This window comes from Mus caroli, unplaced genomic scaffold, assembly GCF_978045245.1.
Source record: "Mus caroli unplaced genomic scaffold, Mus_caroli_1 scaffold_12, whole genome shotgun sequence".
In the NCBI taxonomy this organism is placed as follows: domain Eukaryota; kingdom Metazoa; phylum Chordata; class Mammalia; order Rodentia; family Muridae; genus Mus; species Mus caroli.
The window spans coordinates 42,884,101-42,905,068 of record NW_028227267.1 but is presented as its reverse complement, the minus strand read 5'-3'; the positions used below and the strand labels follow the sequence as shown (position 1 = coordinate 42,905,068).

The following is a 20,968-nucleotide window of genomic DNA, read 5'->3' as shown; positions in this document are numbered from 1 at the left end:
GCGCAGCCCGCCGCCGCCCAGCCCAGGTCCGGCCCGAGGTCGCCGGGTGGTGGCGTCAGAGGCGCGCCGCCTCGAAGCCGAGAGCCGGTGGCTGGGGCCGCTCAGAAAGAAAAGGTGGGAGCCGAACCCGGAAGTGGCGGCGGTCCCTGGAGAGCAGGCGGAGGCAGCGGCAAGTCTGTCTCTGGGCTGACCGTGGAGCCGGGGCGGGGGCTGACAGCCAGGCCTCCGCCTGGCGGGAGCCGCACGAGGAGCGGGAGTGGCCGGGCCTCTCTTCCGCGCTTGAGCGAGCGCCGGGTGATGGCGGTGGTGATGGCGGCAGGCGCTCGGACAGCTCCGCTTGAGCTGCGCTCGGAGAGGTGAGGGGGGAAGGGTGGCGGCGAGGGCTGGGGTTTGACGCCTGACCTTTCAGGATCTCCTCCCGAGCCTCCGTAGTCGCCTCCTTGAACCGATCGAGCTCCTTGGGACCCGGTGAGGGACAGACCTTGGCAAGCCTTTATTCTTCACGCCCTTCGTGCCCTCACTTTGTCATTTCTGTGGTAATAAAGGATGGACTGATTCTTGTTTCTTGCGACTCTAGTTAAATAATGCTAAAGAGAGTTAACTTGGATTTTCTATATAGTTCCGACCAAAGTTTACCAAACTGCTTTTAGATCTAAAAGGTCTAATTTGTATTGTTACAGGTTTCTGTCCATCGTTGCAGTCGATAACACATCCTCTGCTAAGTCAGGTCTTGGCCCGTTAAGTTTATGCTTTTCTTGTTTCTTCACGTTCTCCATATTAATAAATTGGTCTGTTGAAAATTATGATTTTCGGTGATAATTATCTTAGGGACTTTGACGGCGTTTTTTGTGGTACCCACTGTACAGTTTCAGTCAGGCTTATTTTTATTACTGGAAATCTCTACAGAGGTAGATCTAGATAACTTATAAAAAAAATTGCAAGCTTAGTTATTACTCAAACCGTGGTATTCTTGCTATGGTGGCATTTTGTAAGGCATTTCTAAGAACTTGGGTTCCAAAAAGACACTCAGATTTGTATATGAATAAAAAGGAAGAGTAGTTGGCTCAAGTAGAATCTGAGATTCTTTTTTAAAAAACAAAACAAAACCCTATTGTTAATTTCCCACGAGAATAAAGGCACCTAGGACAATGACTTTTGAGTAACTTACTTTTATTTTGAAATTATTCAGTTTTTAGACGGGCCAATTTATAATTATTTTGCCCAGTACCTGAACAATAAAAATGATTAGGTACAGTGTGAGGTTCAAGTTGAGCTGATGATACTCATTTATATATTGAATATATCGTAATGGGATTTCAGAGTAACGCTTTTCAGAGCTCACCGTTCAGAAACTTGCAAGCGGGAAGAACTATTGCTGGGGCTGGTGAGATGGCTCAGTGGGTAAGAGCACCCGACTGCTCTTCCGAAGGTCCAGAGTTCAAATCCCAGCAACCACATGGTGGCTCACAACCATCTGTAACGAGATCTGGTGCCCTCTCCTGGAGTGTCTGAAGACAGCTACAGTGTACTTACATATAATAAATAAATAAGTCTTTAAAAAAAAAAAAAAAAAAAAAACTATTGCTGTAAATACTTTAGACAGTGCCTGTAATACCATTTGATTTTAGAACTATGAATGATGTCAGCACACCTGCCCGCTCTCTCTGCCATAACAACCAAGCCAGTATTGACAGGTTAAGATAATATTTCCTTTGCTGATTTCCCAGGTATGAATAAGCTTAAGCCTGATGATTAGACAGTTTCGTTTTTAATTTTAACTCTAACCTGTTGTATGACCTTGAGTGTGAGTGTGTCTTTATTTTCCTGAATGTCAGATTTCTCACCTCTAAAGTAGAGGTGATATTTAGTTCCACCAAATTATTGCAGTACGTAGAAGATACTCATGGAAGTCTAAAACTATTAAGGCCTCATGTTACTAGTTAGGCACTTAGGTATTTAGTAGTTTTGCTTAAAGTGGGGTTAGCCTATAAAACCTTCAAACGCTAAATGCATCCAAAACTGTGACTGCTGCCTTCATCAAGTTTATGAGCGTGTTCTGGGCAATAGATTTTAAGTAGTATGTACAGGTTAATAAAGTAATGGAATTTGTATAACTAAAGTACTGCATTTGAAAAATTGTCAGTTTATATATAATAACGTAACATTTGAAAAATCAGTGTGCTTGTAATTCTCATATGGGTACCAAAATTTCCCAAATGAATTATTACCAGTGCATATCTCATTGGTGTGGGTATCTGAATGAGGTAACTAAAAATAATACCAAGATCAGAGATTCAATTTCACTGAAGTTTAGTTTGCACTGTGTGACCATTTTAATACTTTGAAGTTCACAAAATAGTGTTGGTCTCAAGGATAATAGGTTGAGAAAACATAGATATATTACCATTCTATCAAAGATAGATATTACATATAAATAATATTATATGATCCTACACAGTTATCTAAGAGACTATAACAGTTTTGCCTACAGAAGAGGGTTTGTTTTTGTTTTGTTTTTTATGATTTTATTTTTAATTATAAAAATGTGTATGGTAGGGGTGAGTGCAGTGCTTACTGAGGCCAGAAGAGGGCATTAAATCCCGCAATTGTGGGCTACAAAATTGGGGTTCTGGAAGCTGAATTTGGGTCCTTTGCAAGCACAGCAAGTATTTGTAGCTACTGAACCATCTCTCCAGTCCAGCCCCTAAAATGTCTTTTTAATAGAATATTTCCTTGGTATAAGAATCATTTTTATTGTGGAAGATGAGGCTGGAAAAGGGGGTAACAATAGCTAAGGAGAACCAAGTATTGAGAAAGATAACATTTTTTTATCTCTCTGTGAATGAATTAGGAGTGAATGTGAATAGCATGTTTATTCTGGGAGTAAATAATACGTGTATAAAGCCAGTAAGGTATGAAGGAGGTATAGTAAAAGTCCCTCTGCTCTTAGCCACCTAGTTCCTCCAGCTGGACAAAGCTGCTGTTTGCTCATCTGATTACACTGTCAGCACTAGATTGACTTTGAGCAGAGCAAGACAGAGATTATCAAGTTTTCGTACATTGCATTTTGATCATACTCATCATCATCATGTCACTGTACCCCTTAATTCTTCCCAGGCCCACTACTCTGCTTAGTAAGCTACCACTGTCCAATTTGTGTTGCCAGTCTACCCAGGAATATAGGGCCATCCACTGGAACACGGCTGCCTTAGTCAGAAATCCGACTCTTCCTCCCCTAGAAGTATCTATCACCTGTCAGAAGTTTCTCAGAAGTCCCTCTCCACTCCATGGTAGAGAGAGTGTTAACTGGCTTGATCTTGTGCAGGTAGCCACAGCAGCTGAGTTCATGGATTTGATGGTCCTCTTGTGTCTGAAAGACAGTTTCACTCCCCAATCTCTGGCTCTTAAGACAGGCAGTGGTGGCGCATGCCTTTAATTCCAGCACTTGGGAGGCAGATTCGAGGCCAGCCTGGTCTACAGAGTGAGTTCCAGGACAGCCAGGGCTACACAGAGAAACCCTGTCTTGGAAAACAAAAAAACAAAACAAAACAAAAAAAGATCTTTCTCTTTACCTTCCACTGTGGTCCCTTAGTTTTGGGGTGCATGTGATTTGAATACCCCATTGGTGGCTGAACACCGCATTGACATTAGTCTTTTACTTTGACGAATGGAAAATGTTTGTTAACCACCATCCACTGTACAAAGAAACTTCTCTGATGAGTTCTGAGAGATGTACTTATCTGTTGGTATAGAGGTAAGGCTTGAGAAGGCACACTGTGTCCATTTAGCAAAATAGTAGTCATGACTGAACCCTGGTGCCTTTTAGTGGTTTTGCTGTTGTTGTCTTGTTGAAACAGTCTCACTTTGTTGCCCAGGCTGGCCAGAACTTAACTAGGTAGACTAGGCTGGCCTTGGACTCAGAGCTCAGCCTCCCTATCCTTCCCAAGTGCTATAATTAAAAACATTCCCCACCGCACCTGGCAATATTCAGGGTGTTATAGGTAGAAATCTAAAACTCAGAAACGTTCTGATGCGCCAGAGTCACATACCGTCCGTCCGTGTTAGACTCTAGCTCTTTCACTTATCCAAAGCAGGCTGCTATACCACCTCTAGATAAAGCTCTTGCAGTAAAAGTCAGAATTTAATGAAACAGATTTTAACAGGTATTGGTCTCAGACTTGTGTAGTCTAAGCTGACCTTAAATTGGATATATATTTTACACTCCTAAGTCCAGGAATTATAGACTTGTGCTACCACACATAGCTTTTAAAATTAAAACTTAAAAAAATTTAAATCTAGATTCATGTTTTACTAGTATTTGGGTGAAATGTGTTACCTACCTTAAATGTAATCATATATAATTATTATAAACTAGTAAAAAAGAATAACCTATAGCTTTTTTATTTGTATTAAAAAAAAAAAGCCTAGCATGGTGGCCACACCTTTAATTCCAGCAGTCAGGAGGCAGACCCAGGTGGCTGTCTTTGATCTTTGAGTTTGAGGCCAGCCGGGTCTACATAGTTCCAGTACAGTACTGTCAAGGACTAAGAGACTTTGCCAACTCCTCAAAAACAAACAAACAAACAAATAAAAATTCACTTGTCTAGTATTTTTGTTTAAATCTTGGTTAAGTTAGCTTAAAGGACTATAAATTAGGAAACAGCCCAGAGAGATGGCTCAGAAGTTAAGAATACTGACTGCTCTTCTAAAAGACTTGGGTTCAATTCCCAGGACAAGGTATGCAAGCTAAACATCCATACACACACAAAAAATGAAATACATTTTTTAAAGAAACTATAAGATTTTTATCACTAAAAATTTATTTTTCACTCAATATTTTTAAGGAATCCTAAACTTTAAAGCTTTGACGCTGGAGAGATGGCTCAATAGCTAAGAGCACTTGCTGTTCTTTTAGAAGACCAGGGTTCAAGTCCCAACACCCACATCTGATGACTCACTATTCCAGAAGATGTGAAACCCTCTTCTGGCTTCTAGGAGTACCTGCACACATGTGGTACACATACCTGTACTCAGTCACAGACACATAAGTCTTCAAACAAACAAGCAAACAAAAAAATCAAGCTTGTTTAAAGGAACACATTTAACTAAAATGTAATGTGCTTTCTGCTTTATGGTGCTTAGAAATACTGGAGCTTTCAACTTCAGATCGTTTTGTTGTTGTTGTTGTTGTTTTATTACTCGTTTTGTTGAGTCAGGCTCCCATGTAGTTCAGCTGACCTTGAGCTCCTGATAGCCCTACATCCACCTCCAGGTGCTAGGATTTCAGGCGTGTACAGCCTTGCCTGTTATATGTCCAGATTTTCACTGTATATTTTTGTGCAGTTTCTAGCCTTAAATACATACAGCCATTGGTGGCTCTTTTTTCTTTAACTTTTGCCACTTGTTTATCTCATTTTTAGAAAAGTCCTCAGTAATATTTTTTATTAATCTCAGTAAATGTTGTTTTCATACTGTGTAAAACTGTGTCCTGATTTTACAAATGAGAAAATTGGGTTAAATTAGATTTATACTTACTTTTTGGTGTTTTTGCAGTGTTGGGGATTGAACTTAGAGCCTCATGCATGCTAAATCAGTTCTCTATAAGTGATCTGTACCCCCTTTCTTTTTTTGTACCCCCTTTCATAAATTTATTTGAATACTCTATGCTATCTTGTAATTAAAAATTATAAATTAGGGGCCGAGCGTGGTGCCTGCCGCACGCCTTTAGTCCCAGCACTTGGGAGGCAGAGGCAGGCGAATTTCCGAGTTCGAGGCCAGCCTGGTCTGCAGAGTGAGTTCCAGGACAGCCAGGGCTATACAGAGAAACCCTGTCTCGAAAAAAAACAACAACAACAAAATTATAAATTAGGAGGAAAATACATGTATTCAATTTATTCCATAAAGTGTTTAATAGCATGCCTTAAATTACGATTCTGTTGCTCTTCCTTTGAGGAGGCCAGGTTTTGCTGGTAGTTAGGGCTGGGGGCCAGGGATGAGTTTTTCCAGATTCTTGGCCTCTTGGCCTGTTCTTCAAGAATTTAAAATCAAAGCTCACACAGATTTGTGAAAGTAGCAAGGAAACAGCTTAAACAAAGCTGTAGGGAAGATCCTAGTGTACTGTTAGAGAGCAGGGATCTCATGAACCAAGGCCCTCAACAGCCCCAGCTACCGCTTAGGGCTCCCTTCTGTGTGCTCAGCAGAAAGAAGAATTTGTTCTAAGGGCTATGGTGGGGTGATTTGCTGTTTGATTGATAGATTAGTTCATAAATTGTTTTTCTACTGTTGTTTCTTTTCATAATGCATCTGATCTTAATAAAATGCACACCCAAGTATGCATAGACACAAGAGAGTAAATAGGAGATTCTCTAAAAATTAAATTGACACCTTTTTGCTTTATTACACTGAATAGCTAAAGTCAGTTTACGCTGAATCAGAACCAGGATATACTGCAAATACGTCTGAATAGAAACTGTTCTGTTTCCTTATGGGAAGAGGAACCTGCATCACTGATCGCTGTTTGGAAAAGGATATAGGTATAGGTTGATGCAGGTTGTTTGGTGCATTGTTCAGAGAAAGGTATGCTCATAGTACCTGCAGAAAGGGCTAGGCTGCTAAGTGCATTATTAGAAGGGGGAGGTAGGGTAACACAAACCATGGGTTACCTAGATCAGGTGTACTTCCAGCCATTAGTGTTCTGGCTGACCTTTATTCTAGACTAGCTGACATCAGTTGATAAATGATTTTATCTTTAGTTTATAAGTTCATGGAATGTACATTCATTTTAATGCTTTCAATTTTCTATTCTATAGAAGGTATTTTTGGGAAATACAGGAATCTGTGCCTTAAGCAGATTTCTTTACTGAAGGACCACTGAAAAGCTTTGTTAATGTGCATAGTAGTCTTTCAGAGGGCTTTCTCAAACTTATTTAACAAGAAGACCACCACCCTTTTTTCCAGAATAAGTATTTGTGTCAAATTATTTTATTCTGACAAATACTAATTTTATGTATTTATGGAATACATGTAGTTTTGATGGTCATATGCATAATGGTTCATTCAAAATTTCACTTAACTTTTTTGTAGTAAGAAAATTAAAGTTTATCTTAGCATATTTTTAAATAGGCATTACTGTTCCAGTTGTCACCATGCAGTCTGATAAAGCACTGAAACTTCCTCCCACACAGAGTTTTAGAGCTAGTGTGGAGGAAGTGCAGCAAGGGCGAGGAGAGGACTGGATTTAATGTTGTCTTTGCGGTTTTCCTTTTTGGTTTTTTGGTTTTATTTAATTATCATCATCATCCCTGGGAGCCCTAGCTAACTCTCTAACGCATATACTGTTAAGTGCTTAGTAGAAATTTTTTTTTTTTTGCTAGAAAATTTAAAAAAAAGAAAATTATTTGCTGGGGACAAAACCAGAAAATGAAAAGCTTTTTTTTTTTTTTTTTGGTCATCTCGAATTTTTTCTTCCTGTACAACCTGTTTTTATTTGGTGGAGTTTGGGCAGGTGGTTGCAGGTAAACACGGAGTCACACATTTTTTGGAAAGGTCACAAGACCGAATCTCTATCACAATAATAATGTATTTATGAATTATTTATTATGTTGAATTACTCTTTAGATCATCAAATTTATTTTAGGTTAGTACTGGAAATTAGAATTCTAGTCTTAAGTGTATATCAGCATTGTAGGCATAAGTAGTTCAATGAATAATTTATATAACACATAAAACATTCTCGATCATCCTGCAATATAGAACATACAGATTAGTTTTCCAGATGTTTAACCTTTTCATTATTAACTTTTATTTTCTGTAAAACTCTTGAATTAAAATTACCTCCCTAGCCTTACTCAATAAAAATATTAGTTAACCCTTTTGTTAGTGAATTTAGCAGGTGGACACTTTCTCGTCACTGTCATTCCAGTTGAATGTGGAAACTTGCTTTCTTGAAGTGGCGCTTACGTAAACTTGCTTTTTAAACATTTGCTTCTTGCTCATTAAGAAATAATGGCTTTCTTTTTAAATGTCATTGTTGATTCCCCAGAGCTATGTATAACATGGCTCCCTCCATAAAAAATTAATATTGAGTCAGGATCTAAAGCCACTTCTCCCAAATGATTCTTTTCTCTTCTTTAAAAAAGAAAAAAAGAGGAGGGGGAGTTTCTCTACAGCTGTTAACTATCTCCAGTTAACATCTCTCCAAATCCTGCTGTGAATTTTTTTTTTAACTGCACAAAATTGGTGATAAAGTCTCCCAATTGTTCTCTATCTCTTCTTCCTATATACAAAGTTTGGTCTAAATACCAAGAATTTGCTTGGGGTAGAGCACTTATCCAACATGCATGAAGCCTTGCGTTCTAACCAGCAGCCTGGTAAGGAGTAATGATCAGGACAGTAGACGAAACTTTGAGAAAAATGAATGACTGGCTATTTGTAGCTGTGTTGATCAGTGTTCTCTTGCTGTGAAAAGACACCGTGATCATAGCAACTCTTATGAAACAAAGGTTTTAATTGGCTGGCTTACAGTTTCGGAGGTTTAGTTTCTTATTATCACGGTAGGGAACGTGGCAGCATGCAGGCAGACATGGTGCTGGAGAATAGCTGAGAGCTCCACACCTGGATCCACTGGCAGGAAGAGAGGAAGTCCACTGGGACCTGGCTTGGACTTTTGAACCCTCAAAGCCCACCCCCAGAGACACACTTCCTGTACTGACTGCTTTTGTGTCAACTTGACACAAGCTGGAGTTATCACAGAGAAAGGAACCTCCCTTGAGGAAATGCCTCCATGAGATCCAGCTGTGGGGCATTTTCTCAATTATGATCAAAGTGGGAGAGCCCATTTCGGGTGCTGCCATCCCTGGGCTGGTAGTCTTGGGTTCTATAAGAAATCGAGCTGAGCAAGCCAGGTTCGGAAGCAAGCCAGTAAGAAACATCCCTCCATGGCCTCTGCATCAGCTCCTGCTTCCTAACCTGCTTGAGTTCCAGTCCTGACTTCCTTTGGTGATGAATAGCAATGTGGAAATGTAAGCTGAATAAACCCTTTCCTCCCCAACTTTTCTTGGTCATGATGTTTGTGCAGGAATAGAAACTCTAACACACCTCCTAATCTTTTTTTTTTTTTTTTTTTTAAATAATGCCACTCTCTGCTGACAGCATTCAAATATATGAGTTCCTGGGGGCATTTTTAGTCAAACCTCCACAGGAACCATGTTATTGAGAACAGTATGATTGAGTTTTTATGTTTTTAAGAGTTTGGAGCTAAGTATGGTAATGCACAACTTTAATTCCAACACTTGGGAGGCAGAGGCAGCAGATCTCTATGAATTCAGGGCTAACCTGGTCTACATAATGAACTCCACACTAGCCAGAGCTATATAGTGAGAGAGTCTCAAGTATAAATACTTTTAAATGAATTTGGGGTACTAGGGATGTGCCTCATTAAAAGAGCATGTGTAAAACCTAGGTTTGATCCCAAACACCCACAAGTCTAAAGAGACTTGTGAAAGATATTAGAAAAATGTTTGTTATTGTTTCAACATGATACATTGTTTGCTTTGAGTATTTGAGGTAGGGCCTTATATAGCCCTGGCTGACTTCAGACTTATTCTGTACCCAAGGATAGGCTTCTTCTCCTGATCCTCCTGTCTCTACCTCCCAGATACGGGAGGACGTTTGTGCCTCCATGTGCAGCTCACGTGAGGACTTGTTTCTCTTTCCGCACAGTGGACGGCATTCTGAATACATTTTGCAGCGTGGCCTGGACATCCCAACTATCTTTCTGTTAGGATCTTCCGCAGCAAAGGGCTTTTCTAGTAGTTGTTAAGAGGTTACCTATGGTATGCACTATATAAACTATTAAAATTCTGTCTGCTTAGTAGCTTTGGAGAGTCACTTGTTAGTTCAGTGAAAAATTAAATTAGACCACTTGCCATAGTTTAAAGGTTCTTTTACTTCAAATGCTACAATCCAAAAATCCATTCCCTGGTCATACAGACAGTAGCAGTACAGAGTAAGACATGAAGCAGACTGGCCTGACTCTTCTGCATTTTGGGACTCCTACTTTTCTCTCAAGGGTAGCATCAGGCAAATTTCCAGATAACCAATTTCTTATATTTTAATTTCTAGGAAACAAAAATTTCAAGGTAAATGTTGTACATTGAAAACTGTAGCAGTTGCATGGTACTCTGAACCATACATTGATACGACAAAAATCACTTTATAAAGTTAGGATTTCTGTCTGACGTGCTATAATTTTAGCATTTGAGAAGCAGGGGGATTAAGAAGTGGATACCACCTGGGCTACATAGCAAACAAAGGGCTGGGGGTGTAATTCAGTGGTAGAGAGCTTCCCTTCTCAGATCCAAGCCCTGACTTCAACCCCCAGAACATGAGCGTGACTCCTCAGAGTTGTTGCCTAATCTTGCTCTAACATTCTTTTGGTGACCTTCCCAAACATTGATCTGTTTCCCACCAAGATCTCTGACCTGTTTGTGTGTCTTGTGTCTATTGGCTGGCTGCATTCTAGCAGTTTGGACCTCAGTTCGCCCCTATCAAGAGACTTCCTTCTATCTGCTCCTCAGAATTCCTCCTCTCCTGGTTGCATGTCTGTCTTTTTTTTTTTTTTTTTTTTTTTTTTTTTTTTTTGGTTTTTCGAGACAGGGTTTCTCTGTGTAGCCCTGGCTGTACTGGAACTCAACTCTGTAGACCAGGCTGGCCTCAAACTCAGAAATCCTCCTGCCTCTGCCTCCCAAGTGCTGGAATTAAAGGTGTGCGCCACCACCGCCTGGCGGTTCTTCTTGATTTAGACTTTACATTCCACTTTTAGAGAACATTCTATTATAAAGTAAAATTGTTGATAAATATGAAATTTTATTTTGTCCTCTCCTCCTGTTGATGCTTTGGCTAGTTTTCCTTTAAAGAAACTCACCGCTGGCTTTTGGCTTTGCAGTGTTTTTGAGAACCATTTTATCAGAAGTCCTTTCCAGTGCCTTCAGAGAGTTCAGCATAAGTTCAGTCTCCCTTGGGACCAGAAATGTTTTAAATTTTGTTTGTTTTCTCTGATTTTGGAATTTTTACACATATGTAGTAAGATGTCTTGTGAATGAGCCCAAGTTTAAGAAATTCATGTTTTATTTATACCTTATATACATAACATGATAATAATTTCATACAGCATTTTTAATGTGCCCATGTTTTGCCTGCAGCCATCTACGTGGTCAGGTGTGGGATCTTCCACTGGTGACAACATGCAACACTTTAAAAGTATTTGAGAATTTATATTAGGGATCCTCAAGCCATCTTCATTCTTTCTAGAATTACAGGTTTTTAGAATGATGCACTATTTAGAAGGCTCCTTGACTATGAAAACACATGTATGTCCCTCTGTTCTAAGGAGAAGAAAATACTGTTGAATATAATGGCAGTACTAAGTGATGGTGTTACTTGAAAAGTTAGGTAAAATTAGGAGTTTATTTTAAAATGTACTGCTTTGAAAATGCCTTAGTCTTTAACCACATTACTTGGCTGTTGAGATTTTTAATGTTCTAAAATTAAGAAACATAATCATAATTAGCATATTGAGTGACTGATTTTTCTTAGATACAAAATTCAGCTTTCATTTGCAAAATATTTGGAATAATAGGACTGTGACTCTCAATTCCTAGCTTAACTCTTACTTCACTTAAAAATAAAGGGAGGCTGGAGAGCTGGCTCAGTAGCTAAGAGATGCACTGCTCTTGCAGAGGACCTAGGTTTGGTTTCTAGCACACACCCCCGCAGGCTCACAGCTGCCTATAGCTACAGTTTCAGGGGACCTGATGCCTCTAACCTACTCAGGCGCCTGCATGCACGCACATAAACTATACACTGCTACACAAATAGAATTGAAAAATGACTAAAAAACTTTTAGAAATAGTTCTGTAAATTCATTATAAATTCTAGTATGTGTAGCCAAGGAATGCCCTGTAGAAATTTACCTGCTTATTTTCAAGTGATCAAGAATGTAAGAGTATTATGTGAGTAAAATACTTCTAAAAGCTACATAGATTGATAATGATGTAGCCACTTACTGAAATTAATTAGCAAAACTCATTTAAGACTATTTATTTGACATTCCCATTGCTTAGTGGTAATTATTTACTTAAATTCTAAAAACTTTACAACTTAAAATTGTTCTTGTTTGAATGAGTAGAGATGGAAGCAAGAGAAGAAAGAATATGGGTATTAGTTCTCAACCAGTGGCTCGTAGATTCGGAACTATTTCTAAATATAGAGAATTCACTGGCCTGTTGTGCAATAAGAAAAATAAAGTAAAGGTTGGAGAAAATGACACATGCCTGCAGTTATAGCACAGAGGTGGGGTCAGGAGAAATATTGCAAGTTTAAGGCTAGCCTGAGCCACAGAGAGATTTCCAGATTGGCCAAGGCTACATTGCAAGATGCTGTCTCAGGAAACCAATAAGAGAAAAATAAGGGAAGGAGAAATAGGCATAAGGTATACTGCAAAGTTAGGAATTAGTTCTATCCAAGCTTGTATTAAGAGAGGACACATACTGAGAATTAGCTATGACAAAGAAATCCATTATCCTGCCTCCATGGTACTAGCCAGTATTATCCCAGTACGCTAAAGCAGTACATTAAAGTGGGAACAAGACACCTGGGGCTGCCTTACAGCATGGCCAGTACTCTTGCATGTACCAATTAGGCTTTTCATCTTGTGTCTAAGTAAGGCTTAATGTACAATCTAGCATAGGTGAGCAGGTTGTTAATGACTTCCTTTTTTCTTTTTCTTTTTTTTTTTGTATTAAAAATGCAAACATTTAATTATAAAGATATCTAAGAATCTTATTCAGTTTATCAAAGTGGAAATAATAGATAGTAAAGGCTTTATCAATTATTATTACACATTTAAAAGAGCAAAATATTCTATATAATAATATTTATAAGACATAAACAAATGATTAAATATATATTCAACAGACAGATACACATGTAAGATTAGAGCAAATAACCATTTAAATTGATACTAATAACAAAATTGAAGGCATTAATAACAAAACCCTTTGCATTTTATTTTTGTGAACAAAATGTCTCAATCATAATTGCAAAAGCTTCAATTTAAAGTTAAATAAAAGCCACATCTTTTTGAATAATAAATTCAAAAGTATTTCTGAAACCTTAAAAACTGTTAAGCAGTAAGGTAAACAGATTGGTTTATGCAACCATTGTGATGCCTGTCTTTTTTCTTTTTCTTAGATCCGTCCAGAAAGTGCCCAGAAGAAACTTCCTCTTAGAAAAGCTGAAAACACAGTATTTATAACACTGGAAATTGTAAAGAATTTGTTTAAAATGGCTGAAAACAATAGTAAAAATGTAGATGTACGGCCTAAAACAAGTCGGAGTCGAAGTGCTGACAGGAAGGATGGTTATGTGTGGAGTGGAAAGAAGTTGTCTTGGTCCAAAAAGAGTGAGAGTTGTTCTGAATCTGAAGCCATAAGTACTGTTGACAATGTTGAAATTCCTCTAAGAAGCCAGGAAAGGCAGCTTAGCTGTTCGTCCATTGAGTTGGACTTAGATCATTCCTGTGGGCATAGATTTTTAGGCCGATCCCTTAAACAGAAACTGCAAGATGCAGTGGGGCAGTGTTTTCCGATAAAGAATTGTAGTGGCCGACACTCTCCAGGGCTTCCATCTAAAAGAAAGATTCATATCAGTGAACTCATGTTAGATAAGTGCCCTTTCCCACCTCGCTCAGATTTAGCCTTTAGGTGGCATTTTATTAAACGACACACTGTTCCTATAAGTCCCAACTCAGATGAATGGGTGAGTGCAGACCTGTCCGAGAGTAAATTGAGAGATGCTCAGCTGAAACGAAGAAACACAGAAGATGACATAACCTGTTTCTCACATACCAATGTCCAGCCTTGTGTCGTAACTGCCAACAGTGCTTCGTGTACAGGTGGTCACATAACTGGTTCTATGATGAACTTGGTCACAAACAACAGCATAGAAGACAGTGACATGGATTCAGAGGATGAAATTATAACGCTGTGCACAAGCTCCAGAAAAAGGAATAAGCCCAGGTGGGAAATGGACGAGGAGATCCTGCAGTTGGAGGCACCTCCTAAGTTCCACACCCAGATCGACTACGTCCACTGCCTTGTTCCAGACCTCCTTCAGATCAGTAACAATCCGTGCTACTGGGGTGTCATGGACAAATATGCAGCCGAAGCTCTGCTGGAAGGAAAGCCAGAGGGCACCTTTTTACTTCGAGATTCGGCGCAGGAAGATTATTTATTCTCTGTTAGTTTTAGACGCTACAGTCGTTCTCTTCATGCTAGAATTGAGCAGTGGAATCATAACTTTAGCTTTGATGCCCATGATCCTTGTGTCTTCCATTCCCCTGATATTACTGGGCTCCTGGAACACTATAAGGACCCCAGTGCCTGTATGTTCTTTGAGCCGCTCTTGTCCACTCCCTTAATCCGGACGTTCCCCTTTTCCTTGCAGCATATTTGCAGAACAGTTATTTGTAATTGTACGACTTACGATGGCATCGATGCCCTTCCCATTCCTTCGCCTATGAAATTGTATCTGAAGGAATACCATTATAAATCAAAAGTTAGGCTACTCAGGATTGATGTGCCAGAGCAGCAGTGATGTGGAGAGGTTAGAATGTCGACCTGCATACGTATTTTCATTTAATATTTTATTTTTCTTATGCCTCTTTGAATTTTTGTACAAAGGCAGTTGAATCCAAAATAAAACTGTGCCCTAAGTTTTAATTCCAGATCAATTTATTTTTTTTATGATACACTTGTTATATATTTTTAAGCAAGTATTTGGTTTTTGTTTTTACCATGTAAATTTACATATGGTCCAGGCATATTTACAATTTCAAGGCATTGCATATACATTTGAATATTCTGTATTTTTTAAATAATCTTTTGCGCTTTCCTATGTGTGAAATATTTTGCTAATCTATGCTATCAGTATTCTTGTATGACCGAATAGTTACCTATTCTCTTTTCATTTTGAAGATCTTCAGTAAAGAGTGTTATAATCAATCCATTATAATGTAATTGACTTTTGTAATTTGCCAATAGGAGTGTTAAACAACAAAATGATTTAAAATGAAACTTAATGTATTTTCATTTTAAATATTAACTAAAACAAGTTTGTTAATTATTCTAGCCAATGAGAAAAGAGAATGTAGCGTCCTAGAGGTGTATTTGTTCTGCAGTTTGGCAGGACCGTCAGTTAATCCAAATAAGCATCCCCTCAGCCTGGAGGTGAATGGAACTCGGGTTCCTTTCTTACAAGGGAAGCTTTACAAAGCAAAATAGCAGTGTTAGAAGCTTGGAGTTGTTAAGGCAACTAGAGTTTTCTCTATTAATTTATAGACTGTTGCATCTACTTAGCTCTTTTTTAGGAACTCTGGTTCCCAGGGGAAAATAACATAGTTTCTAAACAGCTCCTGTGTCTATCCACCAGTAACAAAAAACTCAAGAGTTTCTCATCATTTTAAATTGATCTTAAATAAAGATGAAAACAAAAACATGGCTCAATATTTAGGAAGCTTAATATTGCTTTTGGTATTTACAACCTAAATAGTCATTTCTGTCCTCAGAACTAACATGAATTTTATGTGGTGTGGCAGTAGCTCCATGACATGACGTCACAGGCCTAGAGTAACAAACAGTGAGGGGTGCCCTGTTTCTTCAGTGGTTGACCTTGGCAGAGTGCCCAGTTTTCCTGTGCTGAGCTGTCTGCCTCTTTTAAATAGTGTACTAATTATTTTACTTATCGTTTCTGTGTGTGACAGTGTCTCTCCTCTCATGTAGCCTAGGCTCACCTCAAATTTGAGCTCCTTCAGCCTGAATTTAGATTACTGGTTTAACCCACCATGAGCAGCTAGTGATGGATGGGTAGATTTTTTCCTTTCCTTCCTTGCTTCCTTCTTCCCTCCCTCCCTCCCTCCCTCCCTCCCTCCCACCTTTCTTTGTTTTTGTTGTTGTTGTTGCTATTTGCTTAGCTTGGATTGGTTTGGTTGTTTAGTTGGTTGGATTTTGGTTTTTTTTTTTTTTTTTTTTTTTTTTTTTGGTTTTTCGAGACAGGGTTTCTCTGTGTAGCCCTGGCTGTCCTGGAACTCACTCTGTAGACCAGGCTGGCCTCGAACTCAGAAATCCGCCTGCCTCTGCCTCCCGAGTGCTGGGATTAAAGGCGTGCGCCACCACGCCCGGCTTTTGGTTTTTTTGAAAACAGAGTCTCTCTGTGTAATCCTGGCTATCCTGTAGCTTGCTGAGTCGACCAGGCTGTCATCAAACTCAGAGAAATACTACTGCCTTTGCCTCCCAAGTACTGTCTTACAGGTATCTGACACCATGCATGGCTAATAATTCCTCCCTCTCTCTCTCTCTCTCTTTCTTCTTTCTTTCTTTCTTTCTTTCTTTCTTTCTTTCTTTCTTTCTTTCTTTCTCTCTTCCTTCCTTCCTTCCTTCCTTCCTTCCTTTTTTCTGATGATGTATTTCTTGATGTTAGTTCAGCTGTGTAAGGAAATTTGCTTCAACCTGATTGAAAGAACATTAACTCATACATTTCTGAGTTAGAACAAATGTTTCTCGTTGGCATGGTGATACATGCCTCTAATCCTAGCACTTGAAAACCAGAGGGATGAGGATTGCTGCAAGTTTAAGCCAGTCAGAGCTGGGTGCTGAGAATTTGTCTCAAAAAAGAAGCCTTATTCTTGTTGCATATATGTTAAAGTAGCCTTTCCCAGCCTTGAGGATCTGTTAATGTAAAAACATTCTTCAGCAATAGCTTTCACTGTATATAGCAGTTCATGCCTGCCTCAGCCTTGGGAGACTGAGGCAGAAGAATCACCATGAGTTCTGAAATAACCTAGGCTACAGAGTGAGACCCTATCTCAATATCCCTGCCCCACCCCACCCGGCAAAGAAACTAACAGCTTTAAATTCTTCAACAATTACAAAGTTAAATGGGAAAAATCTTTTACCATTCTCTTCTAGAATTTTTTTCTCAGCGGTCTAAAGATCGTGTGATCCCTGTGAGAGGTAGCCACTCAAGGCGTACCTCTTAGAGTTGTAATGAGGCTCAGGCTGTGAACACCAGTGTCAGGGTGACTAAGTGTCTAAAGATGCTGCTGACCTCCCTGACAGTAGACAGGCCGACTACCTCATTTCGTCGTGGCACTTTTGTAGTTACTGAGATGCTCATCTTATTAACCAGTAGGACATTTCCTAAGTATCCATCTTTGCTGAAAGAAAATTTATAGTGTGGTAAGACTCTACTCATAATTACAGCTCTATATCAGAATTTGATAAAACCTTTTGTTTCTGTGAAACAATTATTTTTAACATTTTTCTTTTAAAAGTAACTTTTTATCAGTACAGAACTATCTAAGGGATGACTAGCTTATGAATATTCTGTTAAAAGGTAGTTTTATAAAGAAAAGTGAAATACGTCTTTTATAGTGGTAAAACTAGTATTTATATGAAAGTCAAAATCAGTAGCTTTTAATATACTTCAGACTGATTGCTTATATTTTCTCTGGCTTTTTTATTCTTTTCAATTTTAAGATATTAACAACTGTTAATATTTTCAAAATACTGCCATATGTGTAGCTTTGAAATGTGTATTAAATGAGGACAAGAGAGTGACTTGTATACTCTGAAATGCTTTGTGTCTTTCCTTTGGTACTTACTACAATAAAAAGAAATTTGGAAAGTAGAGATATATAAAGACTTGGGAAGAGAATTATTTAATGTGAAGGAAAGAGAACAGAGTGACAAAAAATTAGGGATTGGAATGTAGAGAAATTATCCACATTCACTGTGTTCTTGTGATGAACATCAGTACTCAAAACTAACTCATAAAAAGTTTAAAATATATTTGAGTTAAATAGCTAAAATGCAACTAATTTATGCTAAATTAGCATAAATAAAATTTAAGAGGTATGCAAGGAAGTCTAAATTAAATGAAAATGTTAAAACTCTTAACTTGAATTTTGGAACATTTGAATAGTATTAATTCCAGTTGAAAGACTGTCTAGGGCAGGCCTTGATGCCCACAGCTTTAATCCCAGCACTGGGGAGGCAGAGGCAGCCGGGTCCCTCAGAGTTGAATGCCAACCTGGTCTACAGAGTGAGTTTCAGGCCAGCCAGGGCTACATAGTGAGACCTGTCTCAAAACAAAACAAAAGAAGGAAGAAAGAAAAGGAAAGAAAAGCAGTTGGTATGGGGGAACCGTGCAGAGTTTATTTGTGAGAGAGGATGGAGCTAAAAGAATCAAGATAAAATATTAAAATTAAGAATTTAGGCATTGCCTCAGGGAAAAGGTCTCGACAGCCAGAGGGAACCACTTTATCGCTAATAGCTCGTCTGGAGCAGACGCCAGCTGCTCTGGGAGCCTCCAGCACAACCAGGAAATGAACCTGACTTTTCCATTTCTCCTGAGGCTTTTTTGGACAGACCCTTCTGCTCTTTGTTAGACCTACATCTTGAGTCATGCTACAATTACTAAAATATGCTGAATGGATTATTTTTAAAAGTTTCTTTGGGTGTTTTTTCTATGAAGAGTTATATGTGATTTTTCTGATATATAACCGTGTCAGTGGACTAAATAATGAATGGAGGGGATATATTAATTTAAAGGGGATCTGATAGGAACATTAAAGGAAGCTTTTAGTCAGCCTGTGGCTAGAATTATTGATTTGGTAAGCAAACCTGCAGTCTTTGCTGACTTTCAGCTAATGGCTAACTCTGGTCAAAGAATGGCTTTTGCTTAAGGTTTTGACTTATTATAAATAAGATTAAGAATGTCTTAGTAATTAGGAATCCTTTAAAACATAGAACAAATGTGCAAATGAGACTCATCTTTTTATAAGAAAAACACATAAGCCTTTATCACTTATTCATGAGCTAAAGCCATTAAGATAAATCAAATTATCAACTTTCAATCTCTGAACTTTGGGTCATTTTATAGATCCATATAATAGAGTACTTCTTTCCTGTGAATCTGATGCTTTGAGATAGATCTCTTAACCCTCTTTTCATTAAAAGTATTTGTCATTTTTAACTACAGTCACAATCCAGTAGGCAACTATATTTTTATTTTGGCAGAGCAAATTTCACAGAGTCCATAATTATAAGACAATCCTGAAGCCAAAACAATGTTTAAAATAGCCTGTTTAGCCAGGTGTAGTGGCACCGGCCTCTAGGCTGGTTTCTGTGAGTTCCAGGCCATTGTTACATCCTGTCTTGAGAAAAGATGACGACGAAGAAATGTAAATAATGGCTATCTAGTGGAAAAGGCTTTAGGACAAAACTAACTTCAAGACTGTGTGTCTATTTTGTAATTTTGAATGGATTGCTCAATCCTAAATACTCCTTGCCTTAATTTCCTGTGAAATGTAGGTAATGGTCTTGGTCTCCTGAATGTTCATTCAGTAAAAGGTGTCCCTTGGATCATAGTTGAAAATAATTGCTGAGTAGCTATTCAGTACTAGTTGAGAATGACACATTTTTAAAGTAGCACCTTTGTGGGGCATACAAAATCATATTCACTTGTCTGTAATAAGCTTTCTTGACTTGCTCTGATAATGGAGATAATAGAACAATTTGGGTTTATGGTTTAAACCCTACAATTAGATAATTGGAGTTTCCTCCTACCTTTCAGAAGATCTGTGTAAACTGATATTGGCCTTGTTTGGAAAGATGATCACATCTGCAGGAAATAAAGATCATTTTACCATGGTTATAAATCAAATCTAAGCTATCAGACCTAGGAGTCATGATGTAAAACTCAAGAAAGTTTATTTAAATCATGCTGGCTTTGCTAGAATTGGATACATTTGTATGAGCCGAGTATGAACTATATACACTTGAATATCAGAGTTTAATGATTTCACAATGCTATGTTGTCAATCATGGTGTGTAACCCATACTGTTTCTTTTCACTTTCTAATCTTGACAAATATTTCTGTAGGTTTAAATTTTTTGATCTGAATAAATTTTCGCTTAATTAAATCTTAATATATGAAATCCAAAACTTTGTCGTTTTTAAAGATTTGTGTGCATGTGTTAAATTCAGGAGCGTACCATGATACACTGTGCGAAAGCCAAAGGACAACCCTTTGAGGGCTAATTGTCTTGTGGCTTGACTTTGAGGTTTAGCCTCCAGCTGTAGGCATGCTGAAGTTCCAGCGGCTAGCCACAGTGCCTAGGTTTTCACAAGGGTTTCAGTGAGCAGACTCGGGGAGTAAGGAGGTTTTAGCAAGGACCTTTACCTGCTAATCCAAAACCTTGGCCCCAGCCTTGTGGTTTTGTTTTTCAGTTCTTCGTATTGGGAGCTGGAGGGTGGGGGAGGATGGGGATTAGAAGGTGTGAGGGCAAAGGACAATCTGTGGAGTTACTTATCTTTTACCTTCATTCTAAGGGTCAAACTCCGATTGTCAGACTTGTACAGCAGGCACTTTAACCTGCTGAGGCGTGATTCAAACCAGTGGTTTGGTTTTTTTTAAGCTTTCCTACCTTTGAATGAAAGTGAGGACAGGGCCACTTTTTGGTATGGTTGAGAAGAGAGGTTTTACTGTAGCTATGAGGGAGAGAACAGCCAGTGGCATCTGGAAGAGTCAGAGTGAACCGGGCCATGGCGGGTGGGGCAGAAGAGGTGGGGGGGTGGGGTTGGAGATAAAGAGGCCTGACAAGAGAAACCAGATTAGGAGAGCACTCTGAAAATGAAGTCATAGAGGTTAGAGGTTAGATAGGTTTACTGTAGCGGGTGGGGTGAGAAGTGCTGGGGAAGCCACAGTTACTTGTCCAGGGTTTCTTTGGGACCTGACATACATCAAAAGTCTGGAAAGGAAAAAAATGAAAAAAAAAATGTTTTGTTTTTGTTTGTTTTCGAGACAGGGTTTCTCTGTGTAGTCCTGGCTTGTCCTGGAACTCACTGT

General features: G+C 38.8%; 2 protein-coding genes across 2 annotated transcripts in view; one reads left to right on the top strand and one right to left on the bottom strand.

The window, feature by feature from the left end:
* Positions 1-19,735, bottom strand: part of Wdhd1 (WD repeat and HMG-box DNA binding protein 1) — a 54,913-nt gene extending 35,178 nt beyond the window's left edge. The window contains exon 1 of the mRNA XM_021181465.2: positions 19,686-19,735. The gene's annotated coding sequence lies outside the window, so the exon portion shown is untranslated. The remainder of the gene's footprint in view (positions 1-19,685) is intronic.
* Socs4 (suppressor of cytokine signaling 4) lies at positions 64-20,058 on the top strand. The gene is made up of 2 exons (XM_021181467.3): positions 64-356; positions 13,252-20,058. The coding sequence occupies exon 2, from the start codon at positions 13,345-13,347 to the stop codon at positions 14,653-14,655; it is 1,311 nt and encodes a 436-aa protein (XP_021037126.1). The 5' UTR covers positions 64-356; positions 13,252-13,344; the 3' UTR covers positions 14,656-20,058.
* Positions 20,059-20,968: the final 910 nt, after the last annotated feature.

What these genes read in the sequence shown, in the direction of transcription:
- Socs4 (XM_021181467.3), top strand. Translation starts at nt 13,345, where the DNA reads ATGGCTGAAAACAATAGTAAAAATGTAGATGTACGGCCTAAAACAAGT.